This window comes from Benincasa hispida, chromosome 12 (genome assembly GCF_027475165.1).
Source record: "Benincasa hispida cultivar pf3 chromosome 12, pf3_genome.v1.1, whole genome shotgun sequence".
NCBI classification, from domain to species: Eukaryota; Viridiplantae; Streptophyta; class Magnoliopsida; order Cucurbitales; family Cucurbitaceae; genus Benincasa; species Benincasa hispida.
In genome coordinates, this window is record NC_143489.1 from 39,604,320 (window position 1) to 39,625,067 (window position 20,748).

At 29.6% G+C, this 20,748-nt stretch overlaps 1 protein-coding gene across 1 annotated transcript; it reads right to left on the bottom strand.

Annotated features, from left to right (window-relative positions):
• Positions 1 to 9,119: 9,119 nt before the first annotated feature.
• On the bottom strand, positions 9,120 to 19,162 carry LOC120067998 (uncharacterized). The gene is made up of 6 exons (XM_039019655.2): positions 18,367 to 19,162; positions 18,163 to 18,239; positions 16,782 to 16,827; positions 15,969 to 16,080; positions 12,657 to 12,738; positions 9,120 to 9,406 (listed from the first exon to the last, which is right to left on the bottom strand). Exons 1-6 carry the CDS (start codon positions 18,923 to 18,925, stop codon positions 9,398 to 9,400), a joined length of 885 nt encoding a protein of 294 aa, XP_038875583.2. The 5' UTR covers positions 18,926 to 19,162; the 3' UTR covers positions 9,120 to 9,397.
• Positions 19,163 to 20,748: the final 1,586 nt, after the last annotated feature.

The window sequence follows — 20,748 nt, forward strand, 5'->3', positions numbered from 1 at the left end:
AGCTCTTTGTGAAATAAATGTAGGAAGAATTCGAGATGAGCATGGTAAGAGAACTATCCTATTTTCTAAAATTTCAAATAAAGTAACTAAATGAGGGAATCTTTATTTCTCAAAGCAAATATGCCAAAAATTTAGTGAATAAATTTGGCCTTGAAAATGATAATGCTAAAAGAATTCCTGCTCAAGTTAGTGAGAGTCTATACAGGAGCATCATTGGAAGCTTACTCTATTTAACAGTGAGTAGAATAGATATTGCTTTTACTATAGGTGTGTGTGCCAAATATCAATCTTGTCCTAAAAATAGTCATTTTTTTAGTGCAAGAAGGATAATCAAATATAAATGACACAAGCGAATATGTTTTACCGTATACGTTTGATGAAGCAAATGTTACTAGAGTATGATGTCCCGTAAGATGTCATGACTCTTTATTGTGACAACATGAATGCAATTAATATATCCAATAATCTAGTTGATCACAATCCTACTAAACATATTGACATAAGATACCTTTATTCGTGACCTTGTAGAAAGTAAGTAGATCATGTTAGAGCATGTCAACACTAAAAATAAATTAGCAAACATTTTTACCAATACTTTATATGTTGACTGACTTGAGGCCCTGGGATCAGCTTTGGGTCTTTGTGTCTTGAAGGCATAACAACTAAATTCATAAGTTGTTCAGCTGAAGATCTCAACCCATCAAGCATGCAAGCTGATGCGTTACTTTATGAAGTGAAATTATGGATGATATGCGATGGTGAAATTGCGTTGAGCACTCAAGTTTCCTCAGTGGAATCCAAGTGTAAATTCCACTGAGTTTCCTGGTAAGTCCAAGGTCGAACTCAGGGACTTGTGAAAATAGGTTGTGGTGGTAATTTTTATGAAAACTTTGCGGTGACCAAATAAATCAATAGTTCTTGAGGTTGTTGTGTTACGGTGATGAAAAATAAATAAATGCGGTGGACTTGAGAAAAAGTTGGATTGCGTGATAGATGCACTGAGTATGCAGATGAACAGGTTGAGAAGATCTTTAGCTATCGTTACCTGGGAATGTGTCAAACTATGCGATCATACTAGAACCATGCACAGCAAGTCATTTTCCAATGCAAATGCGATGCTCCTAAGTCTAGGACGCATGTGCTGAATACAGAAGTATCCATAGAGCTTATTCCTAAGTCTCTACTCTTGTCCTATGCGATGGTGCAAGATGCATAAATGTAAGGTGACCACACACAATTATATCCTATCTCTAGGATGCATGCGATGCATTAATAGCAAATAGTGCTTATTCCTAAGCTCCTATCTCTTAATTATGTGTTCTAATCTGACTCTCTCGAGCCTAGATTCTAACCTGACTTTCTCAAGCCTAGATCCTGTCCATAGATTACCCTCCCAAGTATCTTTAATGGACGAATGAAGCATACACAATACAAGATAATCGCATAGAATGAAGATTCCCAGTTGTACTAGCTAAATGCTTCTCAACCCATTCAACAGATTTAGCTACTCATGCGTGAATAACAGAGAGTGAATAGATATAGAGAAGGAAATTCCATTTTTATAAATGAGTTTGAATACAAAATAACAATGGAAGATAAAGGTAGAGAGCCTGGTAGCAATTCCTTGCTGACCGAGGCTTTTACACTGTTAGTCTCTATTCGGTTCTAAAGATATTCCTACTTCTGTAGGCGTCAGCCCTCTCTCTGTTCTGGTAGCTTCTGGCGCTCTCTCAAGCTTACTGGAATGATCTGTTGGCACAACATTCTTCTCTCGTGTCTACCGTAAAATGAAAGAAAATCTAAGAACAAGGCTATACTATGAATAGAACGGTGAACTTATAAAAACTGTTGAATTGACTAAACCCTTTTCTGAAGGATGCCTTTGGTATTTATAGAACTTCCAGAAAGTAAGGCGGCTTCTCTCTCATGATTGTACAAATGGGACGGTTTTAATTTCTAACTGATGCGCCGAATATTTGTCACCAAAAAGCTGAATGTACTTGTTCGTTAGCGGCTGTCAACTTAATTCGGATTCCACTGTCATCAGCTTTCTGTCCCATCATGATTAATTGTGTCTTTCACCCAGATGCGCTCACCATGTTGCACCAACCAAGTTGCAGTAATCCTTTTTAGGCAAATGTTTGCGAACGCAATCACCGCAAAGCTTTGCGGTAATGTTGTGCTCGACCAATGATTTCCTATGATCGCAATTTACACCTTGTGTCAACGCATATTCTGCATAAAAACACAAAAATCAACTATTCCTATCCGATGAACGCATGCGGCTGCAATATAATAAACTTAATGCTTTTTAGATGCAATCTAACACATTTTATCAACGCAGGCCAACATTGTTTAAGAACTTAGCATTATGAACGTACATTTTTGCCCGTTATCACAAGCCCATGAAGTTATTCATGTAAATAACCACCGTAATTGTGGTTGTTTGGAGTTCAAGGAAGTCTAATTGCTTTTTGGATTTAAACTGTTAGCAGTTTAATCGTGACAGGCTTCCTTGTTGTGTTGTGAGTTTGTTCTTCCCTCAACCGTCTTTTTAGAAATTTTTTGTACTTGCTTTTCATACTAAGTCTCCACTGATGGTGAGTACTCATCAAGAAACTCACACTTCTAACAAAAAAATGGTGAGATACAAAGAGAAAGTCAAACGAGAGCTACATGTTTCTAAGGATGTTCCTCTCGCTTTAATCAACAAATGTCGAGTTTGTATGCATGGACTCCCTGCTCAACAGAATGAATCGGAGTTCTTCCTCCCTCGACGAAATGGAGATGCTTTGGTGCAGGATTGATTAACGCAACAAAAGAAAAAGAAAAGTTTAGCTTCTCTGCTTTGATATTGTTTGATCTTATTAAACTTGGGTTATAAATTCGTCTAGATATTGAAAATCGACTTCAAGTGATTCATTCGATCACATGCATGATTTTATAGCCTTACCTAGAAACCCTAAGGAGATTGCCAAACCATTTGTTAATGTTCAAGTAGAAGCTCGGGATTCTGAGACTAGATTAGTTGCTGATGATAATCTTGCATCTGGTTCTAGTACTATGTGATTATACAGTTCATGCTTCTGATACTGTTTTGGGAGAAAATGTTTCTATTCCTAGAAGTTTTGAGACTGTTAAATTGTCGATAAGTATTGAGACTACTGTTGAGATTGTTGCTGAGTTAGAAGAAATTGAAGGTGTGAATATCTCTGAAGAAAATGTTTTACAGTTTGTTGTTGAGAATATTATTTATGCATCTTCTATGCTTAATGCTATTGATTCGCAAAATGCTTATGAATTCTGGTTGTTGCTAATATTGAACCTAGTAAAGAGGCTCAAACTGTTGAAGAGAATGTCAAGACTCTGGTTGAGTCTTCCCCTTTACTAGATCAAAGACTTGTGACAGATGATTTATTGACTACTGAGACTTCTGAGAATGTGAAAAATGTTGCTTTATCTGATGTTATCACTGAGTCCAATGATCAAATTCATGAGAATTTTCCTCGCTCTACTCATTCCGATGACAAAGACGGTGAAGACAATATTACTATTACAGAGGTTCTATCAAAGAAAACAGTTGTTGATGCTGGTGTCTCTGATGTTGGTAATGTTGATGTTGATGCCTCCTTTGCGATGGCTAAAAATGAATATGAGAAAACTGCTTCTGAGGAAGCTTCAAATTGGGGATTCAAGAGCAGCTCGAACAATGATGATACTAGTTATGTTCGTGTCACTAGGGCCTCTACTTCAGGCCAAAAGAAAACAACCAACAACTTCCAACGTTCCTTCTGTGCCTTTAGATGGTGTTTCCTTCCACTTTGAGGAGGGTGTCAGCTTGTGGAAGTACATTATTAAGCGAAAATTGTGGATAAGAAAGAGTTATCTGACCGTACTCCAGAGGCCGTTGAGCTTATGTAGTTGATTCATGCTACTGGCCTTGAACAAACTGTTTTGAGCTTGGGACCCTACTATCCATAGCTTGTTCGTGATTTTATTTTGAATCTTCCTTCTAGTTTTGCAGATTTAGCTAGCCCAAATTATCAAAGGGAGTTTATTACATGCCATCAATTTGTTTTCTCTGATAATTTGATTAATCATTTTTTGCATCGTAATGTGCCCGAGAATGTGAGGGAACAACGTCCTTCCCTCAGAGATTTAGTGTTTGAACTAACTATAGGAGCCCATTTGATATAGCCACGAAGGAGTCAATTGTCTACAACTATATTCAGTGTTAGATATGCCTTTCTGCACAGGATCGACATTTATAATTGACGCTCCTCTTCTCACAAATCGAGTTTACCATTTCTCTTTCCACTTTGGTGTATCAAATAGGGACTCAAGTACAGTTCAATTATGGTGTGTTTGTGCTGAACCATATTAGAAGACATATTGGGTCCACAACTCTTAATTGCCTATTTGTTTTCCTCACCTTATCTACGGTATTTTGCTATCCCAGAAGCTTGATCTTCTTTCCCCTATAGAATCTATTGGGCCTTCTCTAAGTCTCTTCTCCATCAACCCAAAACTTCTGCAGGGACACCATGTTCCTGACCTGGACACTACCACCACGACTCATCATCTTCATGGTCCAAGCAAAACTTTAATTGAGTCTTTTTTCGGTAGTCGTATCCTTCACTTGCTATCAAATGAATCTTGTGACCTTGAGTCAGTGGTGCACAAGCTTCAGGAGAGAAAAAACGAGGTTGATGAGGTACTATAGATTATGCGGTTTGTCTTATCCAGGGATGGGGGAGCTTTCTCTTCTCAACCAAGTTTTTTTTTATAGCCATAAAGAGGGGAGTTTTTAGAGATATTTTTGTGTTTGGTTCTACTTTTGGTTTTTCCTTTTGATACTTTGTTAAATTTGTTTTTGTGTTTGAGTTGATGCTGCTTGGTTTATGGTTTGGTTTTATTCTAAAAGACTTTGATGTTTGGGCTTGTTTTGTGCTGTTACCGATGATGTTATTCTTTTTGTCAAACCTTTATTTTAGACATCTTTATATTGTGGATGAATGGTTGCTTGCTTTTGTTCTGCCCATGTAAAAAAAATTATAAACCAAAAGGGAAGTTAGTTGGAGGTTTGTTTAGTTAGTTTTATAATTTTTCTAAGGTAGTAATTTCTACAGTTGTCTCAAATAAAGTCTTATTATCTATTTGTGACCACAGAGTATTTTCCTGCATAATATTTTTCTTATCTGAAAAAATCTGACTGTAATATTCTGTCCGATATTTTCCTTTATTGAAGTGGGATCTTCTTATTCCAAATGGGGATTTATTTCCTTTCTTGGATTTTATTATTTAAAGAGAATTATGTTGTCCATTTAGGTTAGTAATATTTTGTTTTATTGTTCAAAACAATTTATGTTCAACGATCGAATTGTTCTACATTGTGTTCTTGCTCGTTGCTCACTATTTCTTTGTGCAAGTTTTTCATCTGTTGAAGTGCAACACTTTGAAGTAAATCATGGTCTTAAGGGAAGCCTAAGTCATTGCTGCTAAAGAAGGGATTCTCAGTCTTAGGGGGAGCCTAAGACTCAGCTTCGTAGAAAGAGTTCTCCATCTTAGGGAGTTTCTAAGATTCATCAGTGATGGGAGTTCACTAACTAAGGGAAAAATATCTCAGTAAGAGGAGTCTCACACACTGTCAGAAGCGGAAATGTCTAACACTAATATTATCAAACTTAGGGGAGCCTAAGTACACTTGAGAGGGAGTTTCACATCTAGGGGAAGCCTAAGTAGTTAGTGAGTTGAGCTGTACGTGAGTCACTATAGTGATTGTGTAATATAGATAAGTACTTCGTTGTAAACTGCTTAACTTCTTAATATCAATGGATTATCTTTCCTAGATACATTATCCCCTAGACGTAGGTGGATTATCACTGAACTGATTACCAACTTATGTGAGCTTTTACTTGTTGTTAATATTTGTTATTACAATACTTGTCAGTGCTTTCTGTTTAACATCTGTATTTTGAGCAAGGAGTCATTCTTACTTTTTCATGAACCATGAAAGATTAATACATATAGCTCCATTAACTTTTGTAGGTTTTGATTTAACATCCTGTTGTTGAGGTGTTCAACATAAGTTTGCTAGATTAATGCAATGGTTAAGGATGATCAGTCATCGGTTTGTTTCAACTTCCTATAGAAGAACATGTCAATTCAACGCAATATAGTATCATTAATGAATTGAATATTATTAATACAAATCATTTTTTTTAAATTACAAATATAGCAAAAAAAATTAATATCCGAATTTCGTCATGTTTTATCATTTCAACTTTACCTTCATTTGTATATTAGCATGTATATATGATATACTTTAAATTTGGTCAATATCTGATATGCTTTATTTTTTGTATATCAGCCAAATGGTATACTTTATTTTTTATGTAAGTTAGTTAAATGATATATTTTACATAGATAACTTATGCAACCATAGTTTTAAAATTCCATCAACATGTCGATTTTTCATCGATATTTTTACGTTTTCATGAGCTCAATATCGACATGAGGGGTGGACCGATATTTCCATTATACTGTATAAAAATCCACAAAACATAAAAAATAAGTAGGAAAAAATCACTCATATTAATATAATATAAATAATAGACATGTTTACTTATTTGAGAATAATAAAATGTTTATTTACTATTTTTTTTTTTAATTTTTTGTTTTATAATTTTTTCAGAAATATCCATCAAAATCGATATTTCTATCGAAATTTCGATAGAAGGAAGATCTTGATATTTCCCTCGACATCAATATTTTAAACCTTGTATGCATTTGATACACTCATGATTTTAATATTTCGTTTTGATATAGAGTTGTTTTCAATTGACAAGTTCGATTTCGATGTTCTAATTGGGATTTTGGCTTTAGTTTTCCTAAGTTTTCATAAATCTTATATGATTTTGATGGTATATCTTAATTGAGTTAATTGTATGAACTTATATAACTAATATAAAGTATATAAATTAATTTATTATATTTTCAAAATTTTGAAATGATTTTGATGGCATATAAGTTACATTTAAATTGACATACCAATTGTAGAATTATATATTTCATATTTTGTATAAGAGTAAAGCATATCAACAATATTTTTTATATACCAAATATGAAATATAACATTCTCAAAAGAATATTTTCATCTTCAATTCTTCGATCGCTCTTTGTTGGGTTATTTAGAGTGAAAGAAATAATCGGATCTTCAATGAAAAAGACACCAAACAAAACACTTTATGCGAGAACATTACAATTTTGCTGGTTTTTGGAGCTTTAGATCAAAACGCTTCTCTAGTTACAACCCCGCTTTGATTGCTTTAAATATGCTTCTTTTATGTAATTTTCTCCTATTCGACTCTTCCCTTCCCTTTTGGCTTATCTCTAGCCTTTTCCCCTCTTTATATTCTTGCCTCTATACTTTTTGGATTTTTAATGATAGATGTCAGAAGAAGATGAGGGTACTACGATTATGTCAATATAGTTGGGATAATTTGGTACACCTACTAACCCGTTTGGTATTCTTTTTTCTATTCGACTCTTCCCTTCCCTTTTGGCTTATCTCTAGCCTTTTCCCCTCTTTATATTCTTGCCTCTATACTTTTTGGATTTTTAATGATAGACGTCAGAAGAAGATGAGGGTACTACGATTATGTCAATATAGTTGGGATAATTTGGTACAGCTACTAACCCGTTTGGTATTCTTTTTTTAAAAAAAAAATATTGGTATTTCAATTTTATATCATACTAATTCAAAATACATTTTATGTATGTCATTAATATATCAATAATATATCATCACACATTCAAAATGTAATACTAAGTATTATACATTGGTGCATGATCAGTAGTTTATCAGCACTTATGCAAATTTTATTTAAAACCTAACAGTGATGTACCATTAGTATATTAGTACTCATTAAAAAATCATTCAAGTATATTTTAGTGTATCAATAGTATATCAACACTCATTTCTAAATTTATTTCAAGTATAATATTCATGAATCAATAGTATATCAAAATCACATTCATTCTAAATTAAATTTAAAATTTTAATAATAATATTGGTATATTAATGATATATCAATGTCAATTATTCAAAATTCATTTCAAGTATAATATTAGTATAGTTAGTATATCAGTAATTCTAAAAAATATATTAGTTTCAGCAAATCAGTCATAGATAACCACCTATTCAAAATTCAATTTCAAATGCAACATTAGTGTATCAATAGTTTATGAACATACATTCAAAATGGTTACCAAAAAAAAAAAGATGAATCAAACCGTTATAAGTTATGATGATATACTAGAAAAGCAATACTTTGAAACATTATTATAAGTCCACAAATAATAATAAATGCATGAGCAATTTTTTACTAATAAGTTTGGCATAATGAATGATAAATTTGGTTTATCAATTGTATAACTGTTTAATCTACCTAATATAAAATATATCAATTGATTGATATATCAAATATAAAGTATAACAGTTAATCGATATGTCAAACATAAAATATATAGATATATTGTTGATTACTATTGATATACATGTTGATATATCAAAAGGTAAAATTGAAATAATAAAAAACCAAAAATAAGATCTAATATTTTTTTGTTATATTTGTAAAATTTAAAAAATTATTGCTAATTTTACAATTTTTAGAATTTTTTTGACAACTTGCAACTGCCCAATTTTTCATTTTAGAAGTGAATATTATTCATACAATAAATATAAATTATATAGCCAAAATAAGTATAGATCAACCGTCATTACAATGTACTGTCACCTTTAATGTTGGAGATATCTACATAATCTACCCTATCATATTTGTTGAACTAAAACAATATAAATTATATATGTGTGTTTAGCCTTATGGCATGAATCTAATTTTGTTAACTAAGAGTCAACCATGAAATTTCAACTATTTCTAATATTTTGAGCACTACGAAATGAAAAGATCACAAATCACAAGCAATTCAAAAACAATAATCTAGAAGTGTTCAAGTAAATATATATAGTTCAACCGTAATCGACATGTATTATCTCTCTTAATATCAGAAGTTCGAATATTTCTATCATATCGTAGTATTAGCGAAAATACAGTGTAAAAGTCATTAAACAATTTAATATAAAATTGATATGAGCTCTTTTGATTCTCAAAACACTAAAATTTATATGAGTTGATGAGATAGTGACACCAAATATTTAAGTACATGATTGAAGAAAAGAAAAAAGTAATTAAATAGGATATTGATAACAAATTAAACATCTCCTTGAATATAATGCCAAATCAGATCTGCCTAAAGCCATCATTAAATTAGAGTTTGTGACAATCCAAATGCAACTGATGATCTTGAGAATATAGCTTCCTCATCTGTGCTCAATTCAACGCCCCTAAATCCATAATAATTAAATTGCATTTATATTAATGTTTGCACAATGCATTTGAAATTTCTCCAACTTTTAATCTATATGCAAAATTTCTATTAAAAAAACCCGATAGGTAAGTTTCCTCTAATTTAGGTCTCGTTTGATAATGATATGATTTTCTAAAAATTGTGCTTATTTTTGTTGGATTTTTGACATAATATTAAAATTGCCGTTGTCTCACATAAAAAAAATTAGGAAAGTCATGAACTTGTCCTACATTGAAAAGGTTTAGGAAAGTCGGCTTGTTCTATATAAAAAATGTTTAGGAAAGTTATGGGCTTCAAGCCTATAAAAGGAGTCCATGTCTTTGGTTTTCAGTCGTCCCGATTAGAAACACTTTAAGTTTAGTGTGCTAACTCTAATTAAATTCCTTTTGTAATATCTAGTTTAAGAGTGGGAAAAAAAGGTGTGAGTATTCAAAAGTTTCAAGAAAGTGCTATTGTAATTGGGATCAAGGGAGAGAATTGTTTTGTGTAATTGTAACAATTTTTCGCATAGTGGATTTCTTTCTGGTAGGTCGTGGTTTTTTTTCCAAGTTGGAAGTTTTCCACGTAAATTCTTGTGTTACCAATTTTATTGATTTCTTTTAATTTCTCTGTTATTTTCTTCTTATTCTTGCGGTAGAAATGAGAAGTCTTTTCCAATAGTTTTATCACAATTTATTAATCCTTAATTTCATCTTTTTTACGTAATCATTTGAAAAACAAAAATACTGGTTTTCAAAACTACCACCTCATTTTGGTAGCTCTTTTGTTTTTTGGTTTTTGAAAATTTATGCTTATAATCACTCATTTCACATCTAAATTCTTTGGTTTGTTATCTACTTTTTACCTTTTTTTTTTTAACCAAGTCAATTATTTAAACAAGAGATGTAGTTTTTCTAAGATTTTTTTTTTTTTTTTTTTTTTTAAATTCAACTTTTTTACTTCAAAAAGATGAAAATCATCATAAAAATTGAGAAGAAATAAACTTAATTTTTAGAAACCAAAATGGTTATCAACTGGAACCCTATTCTTTTTTAATTTTTAAATTATGGCTTAGATTTTAAAAATACTCTTAAAATAATGTAGTTAACAAAATAAAGAAACTGAATAAGTGAAAGTAGTATTTATATGTTTAATTTAAAAAATTAAAAAAATTAAAAATTAAGGTTATCAAACGAGGTTGTAGCAACTGTAGTGATTCCATTTTTATACTTCCATTAGGCAACGCTTCAATATCTATATTTATAGAAATGCAATAATTAAGGCTCGTTTGGATAGATTTGGAAAAAAAAAGTTTTTCAAAAAATTCATGTTTATTTAAACATTTTTTTTTACCAAAATGGTTGAAAATACACTTTAAAAACTATTTTGAACGGTTACCAAACGCTCCAATTTTTTTTCAAAATGACTTATTTTTTAAATTAAAAACTTGAAAATGTATTCCAAATACACTCTAAGAATGTGATAACCGTTTGGATTTTTGTTTTTGAAATTTAAGCTTATAAACACTACGACTATCTATTGATTTCTTCGTTTTGTTTTCTACCTTTTAAAAATGTTTTTCGAGACCAAATCAAATTTATAAAACTAAAAAAAAAGTTTTGAAAACCTATGTTTGCTTTTAAATTTAGTTAAAGGATTCAAATATTTAGTTAGGAAATATAAAAATCTGATGAAAATGGTAACAAAATAAACATAATTCTTAAAAACGAAAAACAAAAAACTCAAATACTTATAAGGACAGTGTTGAATATATAATCTACGTTTTTATATTAATTTTTTGTTTTAACTTCTAATTTCTAAATAATTTAAAATATTTATTTTAAATGACAAAATTACTAAAAAGTATATTAAATTATACTAAAATGTCACTGTCTATCCGTGATCGACCATGATAGACTGCAATAGACATTTATTACGATATTGATAAATGTCTATCATAATTTATCGCTGATAGATAGTAAAATTATGTTATATTTATAAATAAGTTGACTCATTTTTTTATTTAAAAATAACTCAATATTTATTATTTGAAAAATTCTTATAAATAGAAAAATTCCAAAATATTTACCCAACAAAATTCTAAAAATAAAAAGTTGCAAAAGTACTTTGTACGGTTAGAACTTTTGTTATAAAGGATAATTATTTTTAAACATATTTTTTATATTTAAAAAGGTACGTTATTTATTTGTTATCTCTTAAATTTTTTTGCTCTGATTTAGTATACAAAATATGAATAAAATAATATATTATTAGATCATGCTAGTAATTTTTAGTTGAGCACCCTCAACATATAAACATATATTTGTTTTGAATTAGGTGGATTGTTAACTCATCACATGTGACATGTGGGATTCAAACATAGTTCAAGTAAACATCTCTATTATGTTAGGTCTTCATTAGATAAATTGAATAAGATATATATGTGTCATGTAGACTCTTTTTCTCTAAAAAACTTATGAAAAACCCATGCTCGTACTATATATTAATTATAATTTTCTTTTCCAAAACTCATAATCTAAAATAAAAAAAACCCTTGGTACATCTAAGACTATATCTGTCTTTGTGCATCTCACTCAATTGTCCTATGATATTATTATTATTATTATTATTATTTATATGATTAGGGTGAAGTGTACGTAAAATTGAGTGTATTTTAGAATACATTCAAATATTCTTCCTAACGATTAAAAGTTTTATCAACACATTTGAAAAACATGAAAAATATGGGGTGTGTGTCAATAAATTATTTAATAATGATGATCACAAAATGTGGTTGATTATTATATAACACGAAATTTGATGGTAATAAAATATCGTTAAATTATTTTTTTTTATAAAAAAAACAAACAAACAAATCGGATAAACTTTGTCTCTTGTTTCATATTCTTTCAGAAGTTGTAATAATACTTTTAACTTTTTATAAATGTTTAAAAGCTACTATTGAAGTAGAAATTTTTATTAGAATTTTATATAGAAAATTGAAACTGGAAACGGGTGTGGTAGTAACCTAGCTAAAATAATGAGATGGGTATTTAGGTCCTAATTTTTATTACCACACTATTTCAATTTTCGAGTCCCAATTTTTATCCAATATTTTGGTAGATTTCAATTCAAATGATAGTATTGAAACGTTTATAAAATGTTACTATCGAAACAACAATTATACAAAGTTGAAGTTCAGTAGTTTTTGCAATTTGACCATTTGTGAATTGTGATTGAGTTCATACCTTGTTTTGTTGGGAAGATTTTGGTGGAACTTTTAAAGATGATTGGCGGCCATCTATGTCAGCACAACTCCTCCATGGAACGCTTTGAGGATTCAAAAATAAAAGAAATATAATGAGGGCTTTGCATTCTCTAAAAATACATGGGAAAAAGAAATTATATCAAACAAAATGTGATGATCTATCTATTCCATATTTAATGAACTCTATATAATTTAGTTTAAAATTTGTAGGCTTTAAGATTAGCAATAAATTAGTTGAATATGTGAATTTTTAAATATATAAATACAAGTTAACATGAGTATAGTTCAATTGACATGCATAAATTTGTATTATCACTTTTGAAGTCAGACATATAAAAAACTAACATCAACCAAAAAAGAAAAAAAATCAAAATTTCTGTAACTAAAAAGTATTTCATAAAGTTTAAGGAACAAAATAAGAAAATCCATGAATTATGTCACATAGACATAATTTTGGTATATTACAGGTTCATGCTACCTAATCTCAATTAAGCATGTCACATAAATATGAAACTTACGAAGTTAACAACAAGGATAACCTATAGTAAACATAAAGTTAAAATTTCGAAGATGTAATTAAATTTTTGTAAATTTTAAAGAGTAAATGACATGAAGCCTGAAAATCTAAAGACCCACATGTGTAATCGATCTTTTATTATATAAACTTTGAAAACCGAAAGTAAAATGTCTAAAAGTTTAGGTACAATTTGATAGTTTTAGTTTTTATTATTTTTTTTTATATAGAAGTTTATTTTTTTCTCACAATTTCATAATATGTTTTCATCCATCATAAGCAAATATTTGGATTCTTAGCTTAAATTTTAATAAATTTTCATACAGATGATCCCTTTTCAGAGGCATAAATGAAATTTGACCCACTGTTTGAAATCAAATGAAATTTGGCATTCTACTGACGCAAGCTTATTATAAAATTACTTATTCAACCCATGACATGCTCAACAGACTGAGGAGCAAGTGTCGATCTCGTTTCTTCCTCTCATTGTCTTCAATTTTCTCTTTTGGATTCTTCCTCTCGCTCCTCGGTCTCACTCTCATTCAAGCCACATCTTCTATCTTCTTTGATTCCAAAGAGAGATAAGAAAACTTGGAGATGAGAGCAACGTGTGAATCAAAAAAAGAAAACTTTAATTTTGGTTCATTTAGTAATTTCACCCCAATCTAACGTAAGCAAAAGGCTAGAAATCATGAATTTTTAAAAGATGGGTCATATTCATTTAGGCCTCCAAAAAATAGGCCATTAATGTCTTTTTCTCCAAATTATAAAACAAAAAACCACATTTTTAAAAACTACTTTTTTTAGATATCAAAATTGACTTCAATTTTGAAAATATTGAGGGTTGTCCAAGAAAAGACCCAAAAACCACCAGCGGACCCGAGCTCTCAAAGAAAATCAGAGGAAGTATAGGAGAGCACACATCCCAAAAAGAAAAAGTCAGAGTCTCGAAGTTTGGACTAACCAACCAAACTGGTAAAACATATATCAATCGAGAAATAACCATGAAGCACTCCGTCTAGAGCCTTACAATTTTGAGCTCTAGAAACAACCTTGACATCCTCAAGGTTACACATAACCACAGGTGAAGACCAGAGGAAGGGTATAATAAATAGCCTCATTCGATGACCCCAAAAGGGAGAGTAAATAATCTCCAAAGGAGAGTCCCGACCTTACTTCATATGTACTTAACTGAACTATACACCCCATATATTTACTTAAGCATGTAAGTGTGGTAGGCTTAGCATCCCGTGAGGATCTTTCACGCAGGTCAACTCGAAAAACGAGACTAGACCACCAGACCGAGAGAAGTGGGCCAAAGATAAAGCTCACGATGGATCCGTGACAACAGTAAATGCATAAGAGATCCGAACACCAACAAAAAAAAACACTTATAAAATTTAGGTAACAAAATAGATGGATCAAAAAGATGAAAATAGGTATTTGTGGGCTTAATTTTAAAAAAATATCTAAATAAGAAAGGTGAAAAAGTTGAAAGAGGGTTTGAGAATTCAAACTTAAAACTCAATGATTTAAGTATATTTGTAACCCAAAAAGTAACAAGGAAGTAAAACCCTAGGTCGTGAGCTTTTTCAGTTAATGTAACTTTTCTTTTAGCGCATTTGATAGCTACGTTTGTGTGATAAAGGACAAAGAAAATCTTCGAGAAAAGAAGAAAGAAGAGAGAGATATACAGAAGAAAAAAAGAAGAAAGCAAATTAAAGCTAAGTTGATACAAGACAACCCTTTCTTTTTATATATTGTTATTCCTCTTCTTCTTCCTTTGCAAATCCATCCAGAAACCAAAGCAAAATAGATCTTAAGCTATGTGGCGTAAAAATCTATGTTTCTTTAGTGTGTCAGAAGAGAGCATTCTTTGGATTTTACTTCACCTTTAATGAACAAAACCCATCAAACCCTTTTTATTTTTACTCTTTGAATTATAAGCCTTTGGAAGAGTGTTAAGTGAAGGGGATGTGACCAAATATGAAACTTACATAAAATAGCTCAAACAAGTTGCAAAAAAACTAAAAGGGGTACTTCCCACTTTATCTTTTTTTTTTTTTGTGAGTTAATGAATTATGGCATGACATATAGATATACATAAGGTTTCATTTGATAATTATTTCGTTTTTTTTATTTTTTGATTTTTGAAAAGTAAGTATATTTTCTTTTCATTTCTGACAATGATTTGCATTCGACTTCAATATAATAATTGTAATCTTGGCCAAATTCGGAAAAAAAAAAAACAAGTTTTTGAAAAATACCTTTTTTTTATATAGTTTTCAAAATTTGGCTTGATTTTTTTAAAACGTTTATAAAAAGTAGATAACAAAAGTAAAAAATTTAGAGGTGGAATGAGTGATTATAGACTTAATTTTTTTAAAAAAAAAAACAAATAATTACCAAACGAGACATTAGAAATCGAAACCAATGAAGGTCGGAGGATTTGATACTTATAAAGTAATTCCAAAAGAGGCTAAAAAACTACTCTTATATTATGCTTATCCATCAACAAATCTTCTTCATCTTGTATTCGTTTTTTAGAAGTGTAGATTTTAAGTCTAGATTATAATTGTGTAGTAGTTGTTTAAACCTTATTAGCAAGTCAAAATCACAAATTATGGGTTAATCTAAAGTTAGTCAACCTACTCTCTCATCTTATCAACATTAAATTTTATTTGCCTAACCTTTTTATCATATAGTTAACTTTATAGACTAATATATTATATATTAAACATGATTTTATCAGAGAAAGAAAACAATATAATAATTTACCTTATGGAATTCATAGAGCAAAGAGAAGTATTGGAGGAAGCATAGCCCATATGTTCTCCTTGAGTAGAAAACATATCATCCTCTAGAGAGCCAGAACTACCCTCCGAACGACCTTTAAAATACACTAGTTTATTACTTGTGGATGCATGTGTTATAAATTTTTAAAATATAATCGAATTGTTAACAACTACCAAAAAAATATATGTTATGTCTTTTAAAATGTCATATATACGTGCGAATTTATTCAAATATATATCAAGGACAATATAACGTGCGTGCATAATTAATATAGACGTACAAGGTACATGTCCTAGAACTTAGGACCTTGTTTGGAAAATAATAGGGGACATATGTTTCGTATTTGTAAATTTAATGAAAAGAGCACACAATAACAGTAGAACTTGGTAAATAATATGCAAGAGGGAGGGTACGATAAAAAATAAATAAAATAAATGGTTATTTCTAAAAACCACTTCTAAAATATCGTAATAGTTGTAATTATACCCTCAAATATTTAATTATAAAAATTTAGTCTCAAATTAACTTATACACGTGTTAAATTAGACCCTTGAATTTATATAATTGTAGAAATTGTAACACTCATAAGTTTGATGGTTCAATTTTTATCTTTTGATCGAGAGTCCAATTTCTATCTCCATTAGTTGAATTTTTAGATTTGAAAGTTTGAGGGTGTAATTGTAATTACAATTGATTTTTGTAATTTATGTTAAAATAAAAATAAAATGAATTAAAAAAGAAAAAGGCTGGTAAAAAGAAAAGGGGTAAAGGATAAGCGAAGAACTGATTAATTACCTGGAGAAGCTGCAGGCTTGTCGGTCGTCTTATGAGCCCGAAACATCTGTAATAAAAGTCATTGACAAAATTAAAATAATAATAATAATATATAGAGCTGAGTTACCCATTTGCTTTTCTTAGATTATAAAAGCTGAAAATTAAAAGAGAGAGCTTAAGGATTCAAAATGTTAAAGCATAATTATAATTAGCATGTAGAAAGTGCTCTTAAGTAAAAAGAGTGAGAGAGGTTAAGGATTCAAAATGTAAAACTATTATGATAATTTTCATATAGAAAGTTGTATATTATGATTATGATGATGATTTAATGTTTTCTTTTTACCCTTTATTATGCATAAATTTCAAGGGTGGAGCCATAAATTTCCTTAATTAAGGTTAAAAACGAACTTAGACCTCTTTTTTATTTTTTATTTTTTTAAAAATCTAACTATATTTTCTTTTAATTTCTTACCATGATTTACATTTTTGTAAAAAAATTGAATTATTCTTTGCTGAGTTCCAAAGATATGTTTTAGGTCCTGATTGGTAATCATTTGATTTTTTGTTTTTGTTTTTTAAAATTAAGTTTATAGACATTATTTTCACTTTCAAATTTCTTATTTTGTTATCTACATTTTACCTATGGTTTAAAAAACCAAGTCATAATTTGAAAAATTAAAAAAAGTATTTTTTTTAAAATTTGTTTTTGTTTTTGGAATTTGGCTTATTCAACTATTGTACTTATGCACCATGATAAGAAATTAGTAGGAAATAGACTTAATTTTTAAAAACCAAAAATAAAAAAACGAAATGGTTGTCAAACGAAATCCTAATTTTCAAAACTTTTAAACTTGTTTTTTGTTTTGAAAATATTGGTAAAAAGTGAATTACAAAACAAGAAATTTAGAAATGAAAAGAGAGTTTATAAACGTAATTCAAAAACTAAAATTCTAAAATAAAATAGTTACAAAAGGCAATACATTTATGTGTTATTACAAATTTCCTAACCTAAGAGGAGTTGAAAAATTAATAAGGGCTCTCCTTCTTTACTCTCTTCTTTCATAATTTGAAACATAAAGTTGGGAAAACAGTAAAAAAGAAATTAGGTGATTAAATTTACAGTGATATACATGATGGTAGTGTATTATTGATTAGAAAAAATGATGAATGATGTCTCCTTTTCTCTCTCTTTGTGAGTTAGGGTTTACTGTGTGAGAAGGTACAGGCATTTATTATCTGCATTCATTTAGTTGTGGAATTTGCATTATGAGATATATCAATTATTTGATATATAACACGAGTCAATCTGAGCATAGTTTAATAATTAATTTTTTTTCGTCAGGCTAGATATTAATTTGAATTTAATATTCTAAATTAAAAAGGATAAGAAATTAAAAATAACCTGTAAATGGCTTTTAACGTGAGCCAATGTGAGATCCTTCACATCCATGAGCTCTAGAACTGATTTAGGCGTAGCTCCTTAAACAACACAACATTATTAAAACAAATTAGAAATAAGAAAGTGAAAAAAAAAAAAAATAAATACAAAAAAAAATTAAAAATTAGAAAAAAAAAAAAAAGAGAGAATGAAACTTCAAAGTATTACTTTCATGGCCACCAAGAAGCTCAACAGCATGAACAAACTGAGCGTGGAGGCTGCTCGTCCACCGCATTCTCGGTGCCCTCATCGATCGTCCTTTTGCCACCGTTGACGATCGGCCAGAGTCCAACTGGTACGGGAGATACGGCGGTGGCAAAGTGAAGGTAGAAATCTTCGAATAGGAGATTGAAGACGAAGACGAAGACGAGGACGAGAAAGTAGGGGAAGTAGGGATCTGTTTGGAGTCTTTCAAAGAGAAAAACGAACGGTTGAGATGAATTGGGAAGCCATTAATAGGGTTGAAAAAACCATGATGATCAAGCCAAACCCCATTGTTTATTTGATTGAATTTATCATTGTAATGATGAGTAAATAATTTATTATGATTATGATTAGGAGTCCCAATAATAATTCCATTATTAGAGCTTTCAAAAGTATTAGCAGTGAAGGTAGAATTATTATTGGGTGGACTAATTTGAAGAGAAAGATCAAGAAATGGGGTAGAAGAAGAAGAAGAGGAGGAGGAAGAAGATTCAATATTTATTAACCTTTCAATATTAGGCATCTTTAAATCCTCATTCAAAAACTTAAGAAGGGTTTTTTTTATTTTTATTTTTATTTTTTTGAAAAAAGCAACAACCAATCATACAAAAACAAAGATCGGGTAGCAACAAATAATTAAGAGAAGATTTCAGTTTGGATTGGTTTTTGGAAGAGATTTTGCAGAAAGTTAAAGAAAGGAAAGGGTTATGGAAGAGAGAGAGAGATGATAGAGAGGGATATGTAAAGAAAGAAAATGGTTGTAATTGGTCTTCTTCAACAGAGGCCATGCACAGATATAGGGCAGAAGAAAGAGAATGGAATAAAGAAGGGAATAAAGGAAAAGGCAAAGATTTTTTATTTTTTATTTTTTTTTTTTTAATAAAATTGAGAGAATGGGAGGAGGGTAATAAATTGGAGAGAATTTTTAATGGATACCACTTTTATTCGTTGTCGGTCACATCCGAGTATTTAAGAATGATGTAAGGTCCAGTATTAAATAATTATATATAAAGTAAAATGAATAAATAATGAATATAAATAAAAATGACGTTGAAATATTTTGAAATTGTTATCTGAAACTGACAGTCTTGAATATTAGATTCTAACTTTCCATTTCTATTTTGGGCTTTAATTTGGGTCTTTTTTTTTTAGTATTGAGGGGGTGTTATATAAAATCTTTTGAATCCTTACCTACATTTTATCTATGTATGTTGTGCTTTGTTCTTCTCAAGAGAAATAAAACAGTTTTTTTTTTTTTTTATCATACCATAAATTTTAATTAATTAAACCTAATTAAGAAATGGTTAGAAATAACTTTTAAATATTTTTATCTTTTATAAATTTCTTGGTTTTTGTTCTAGTGGGATTTCATCGAGAAAGTCCAATAAAAAGAATAAAAATCTTATTCAAATTTCGGGATCGAAATCGATATGATATATGTATGGTGAAATATGCCAATCGTAACATATGAAAACCTTTTAAGATTACTCCTGATAATTTCCCTATAAACCTCACCTAACTATTTATGTATAATGCATAATATAATATTGTAATTCATCTTTAAAATGATTTGGGTCCTACATTAAAAAAATGATTTATAAATCAAAATTTATATGTATAAAATAGATGAGGGACCGGAAATTTTTGACACAAAATGTAAACTCACTAAGTTTACATTTTGTGTCAAAAATATCCTTAAAATTTCAAAAGTTTCAAAAATACCTATAAACTTCTAAAATGAGTTCAAAATGGAAATCGCTAAAGTTTTGTTTAAAAAATACTCCTAACTTTCAAAAGTTTAAAAAATACTCTTAAACTTAAAAAATAAAAGTTAAAATTATATGAACATAAACTGTTAATATTGTCTTACCTCTCTATTTCCCATTTTTTTCTCTCGTCCCTTCTTCAATACATTCTTATTCCCCTTTTTGTTAACTATTTGACTCTTATTAATTTATCTAAATAAATAAATGAAATTACACACTTTAATTAAGATATATGAACTATAATACGAAGAAAGATAAAAATACACATTTTGTAGGATTTTATGTTTTAACTTTAAATTTTGTATTTTATTTGGGTTGTTGAGAAAATTGGTGTAAGCTAAGAATTGAAAAATTAAGAGAAATATGAGAGTCTATATGAAAAAATTTAAAATATCTATATAATTTGTTTTAAAATTAGTTCTTTTCGAACTTAAGAGAACTTCAAACAAATTGATCACCATATTAATGGTAGGAACATTTTTTTAATTTTTTGTTTTAATTTTTAAAATTGTTTTTCTCACGAGGATTTAAGGTTTCTATTCAAATACTAATGATGGAGGTATTTTTGAACTTCTGCTAA

What these genes read in the sequence shown, in the direction of transcription:
- LOC120067998 (XM_039019655.2), bottom strand. Translation starts at nt 18,925, where the DNA reads ATGCCTAATATTGAAAGGTTAATAAATATTGAATCTTCTTCCTCCTCC. An exon ending in GCTTCTTGGTGGCCATGAAA is followed by an intron (nt 18,240 to 18,366) that starts GTAATACTTTGA and finishes GTGTTGTTTAAG; the next exon opens with GAGCTACGCCTAAATCAGTT. An exon ending in ACGTTAAAAGCCATTTACAG is followed by an intron (nt 16,828 to 18,162) that starts GTTATTTTTAAT and finishes CTTTTATTACAG; the next exon opens with ATGTTTCGGGCTCATAAGAC.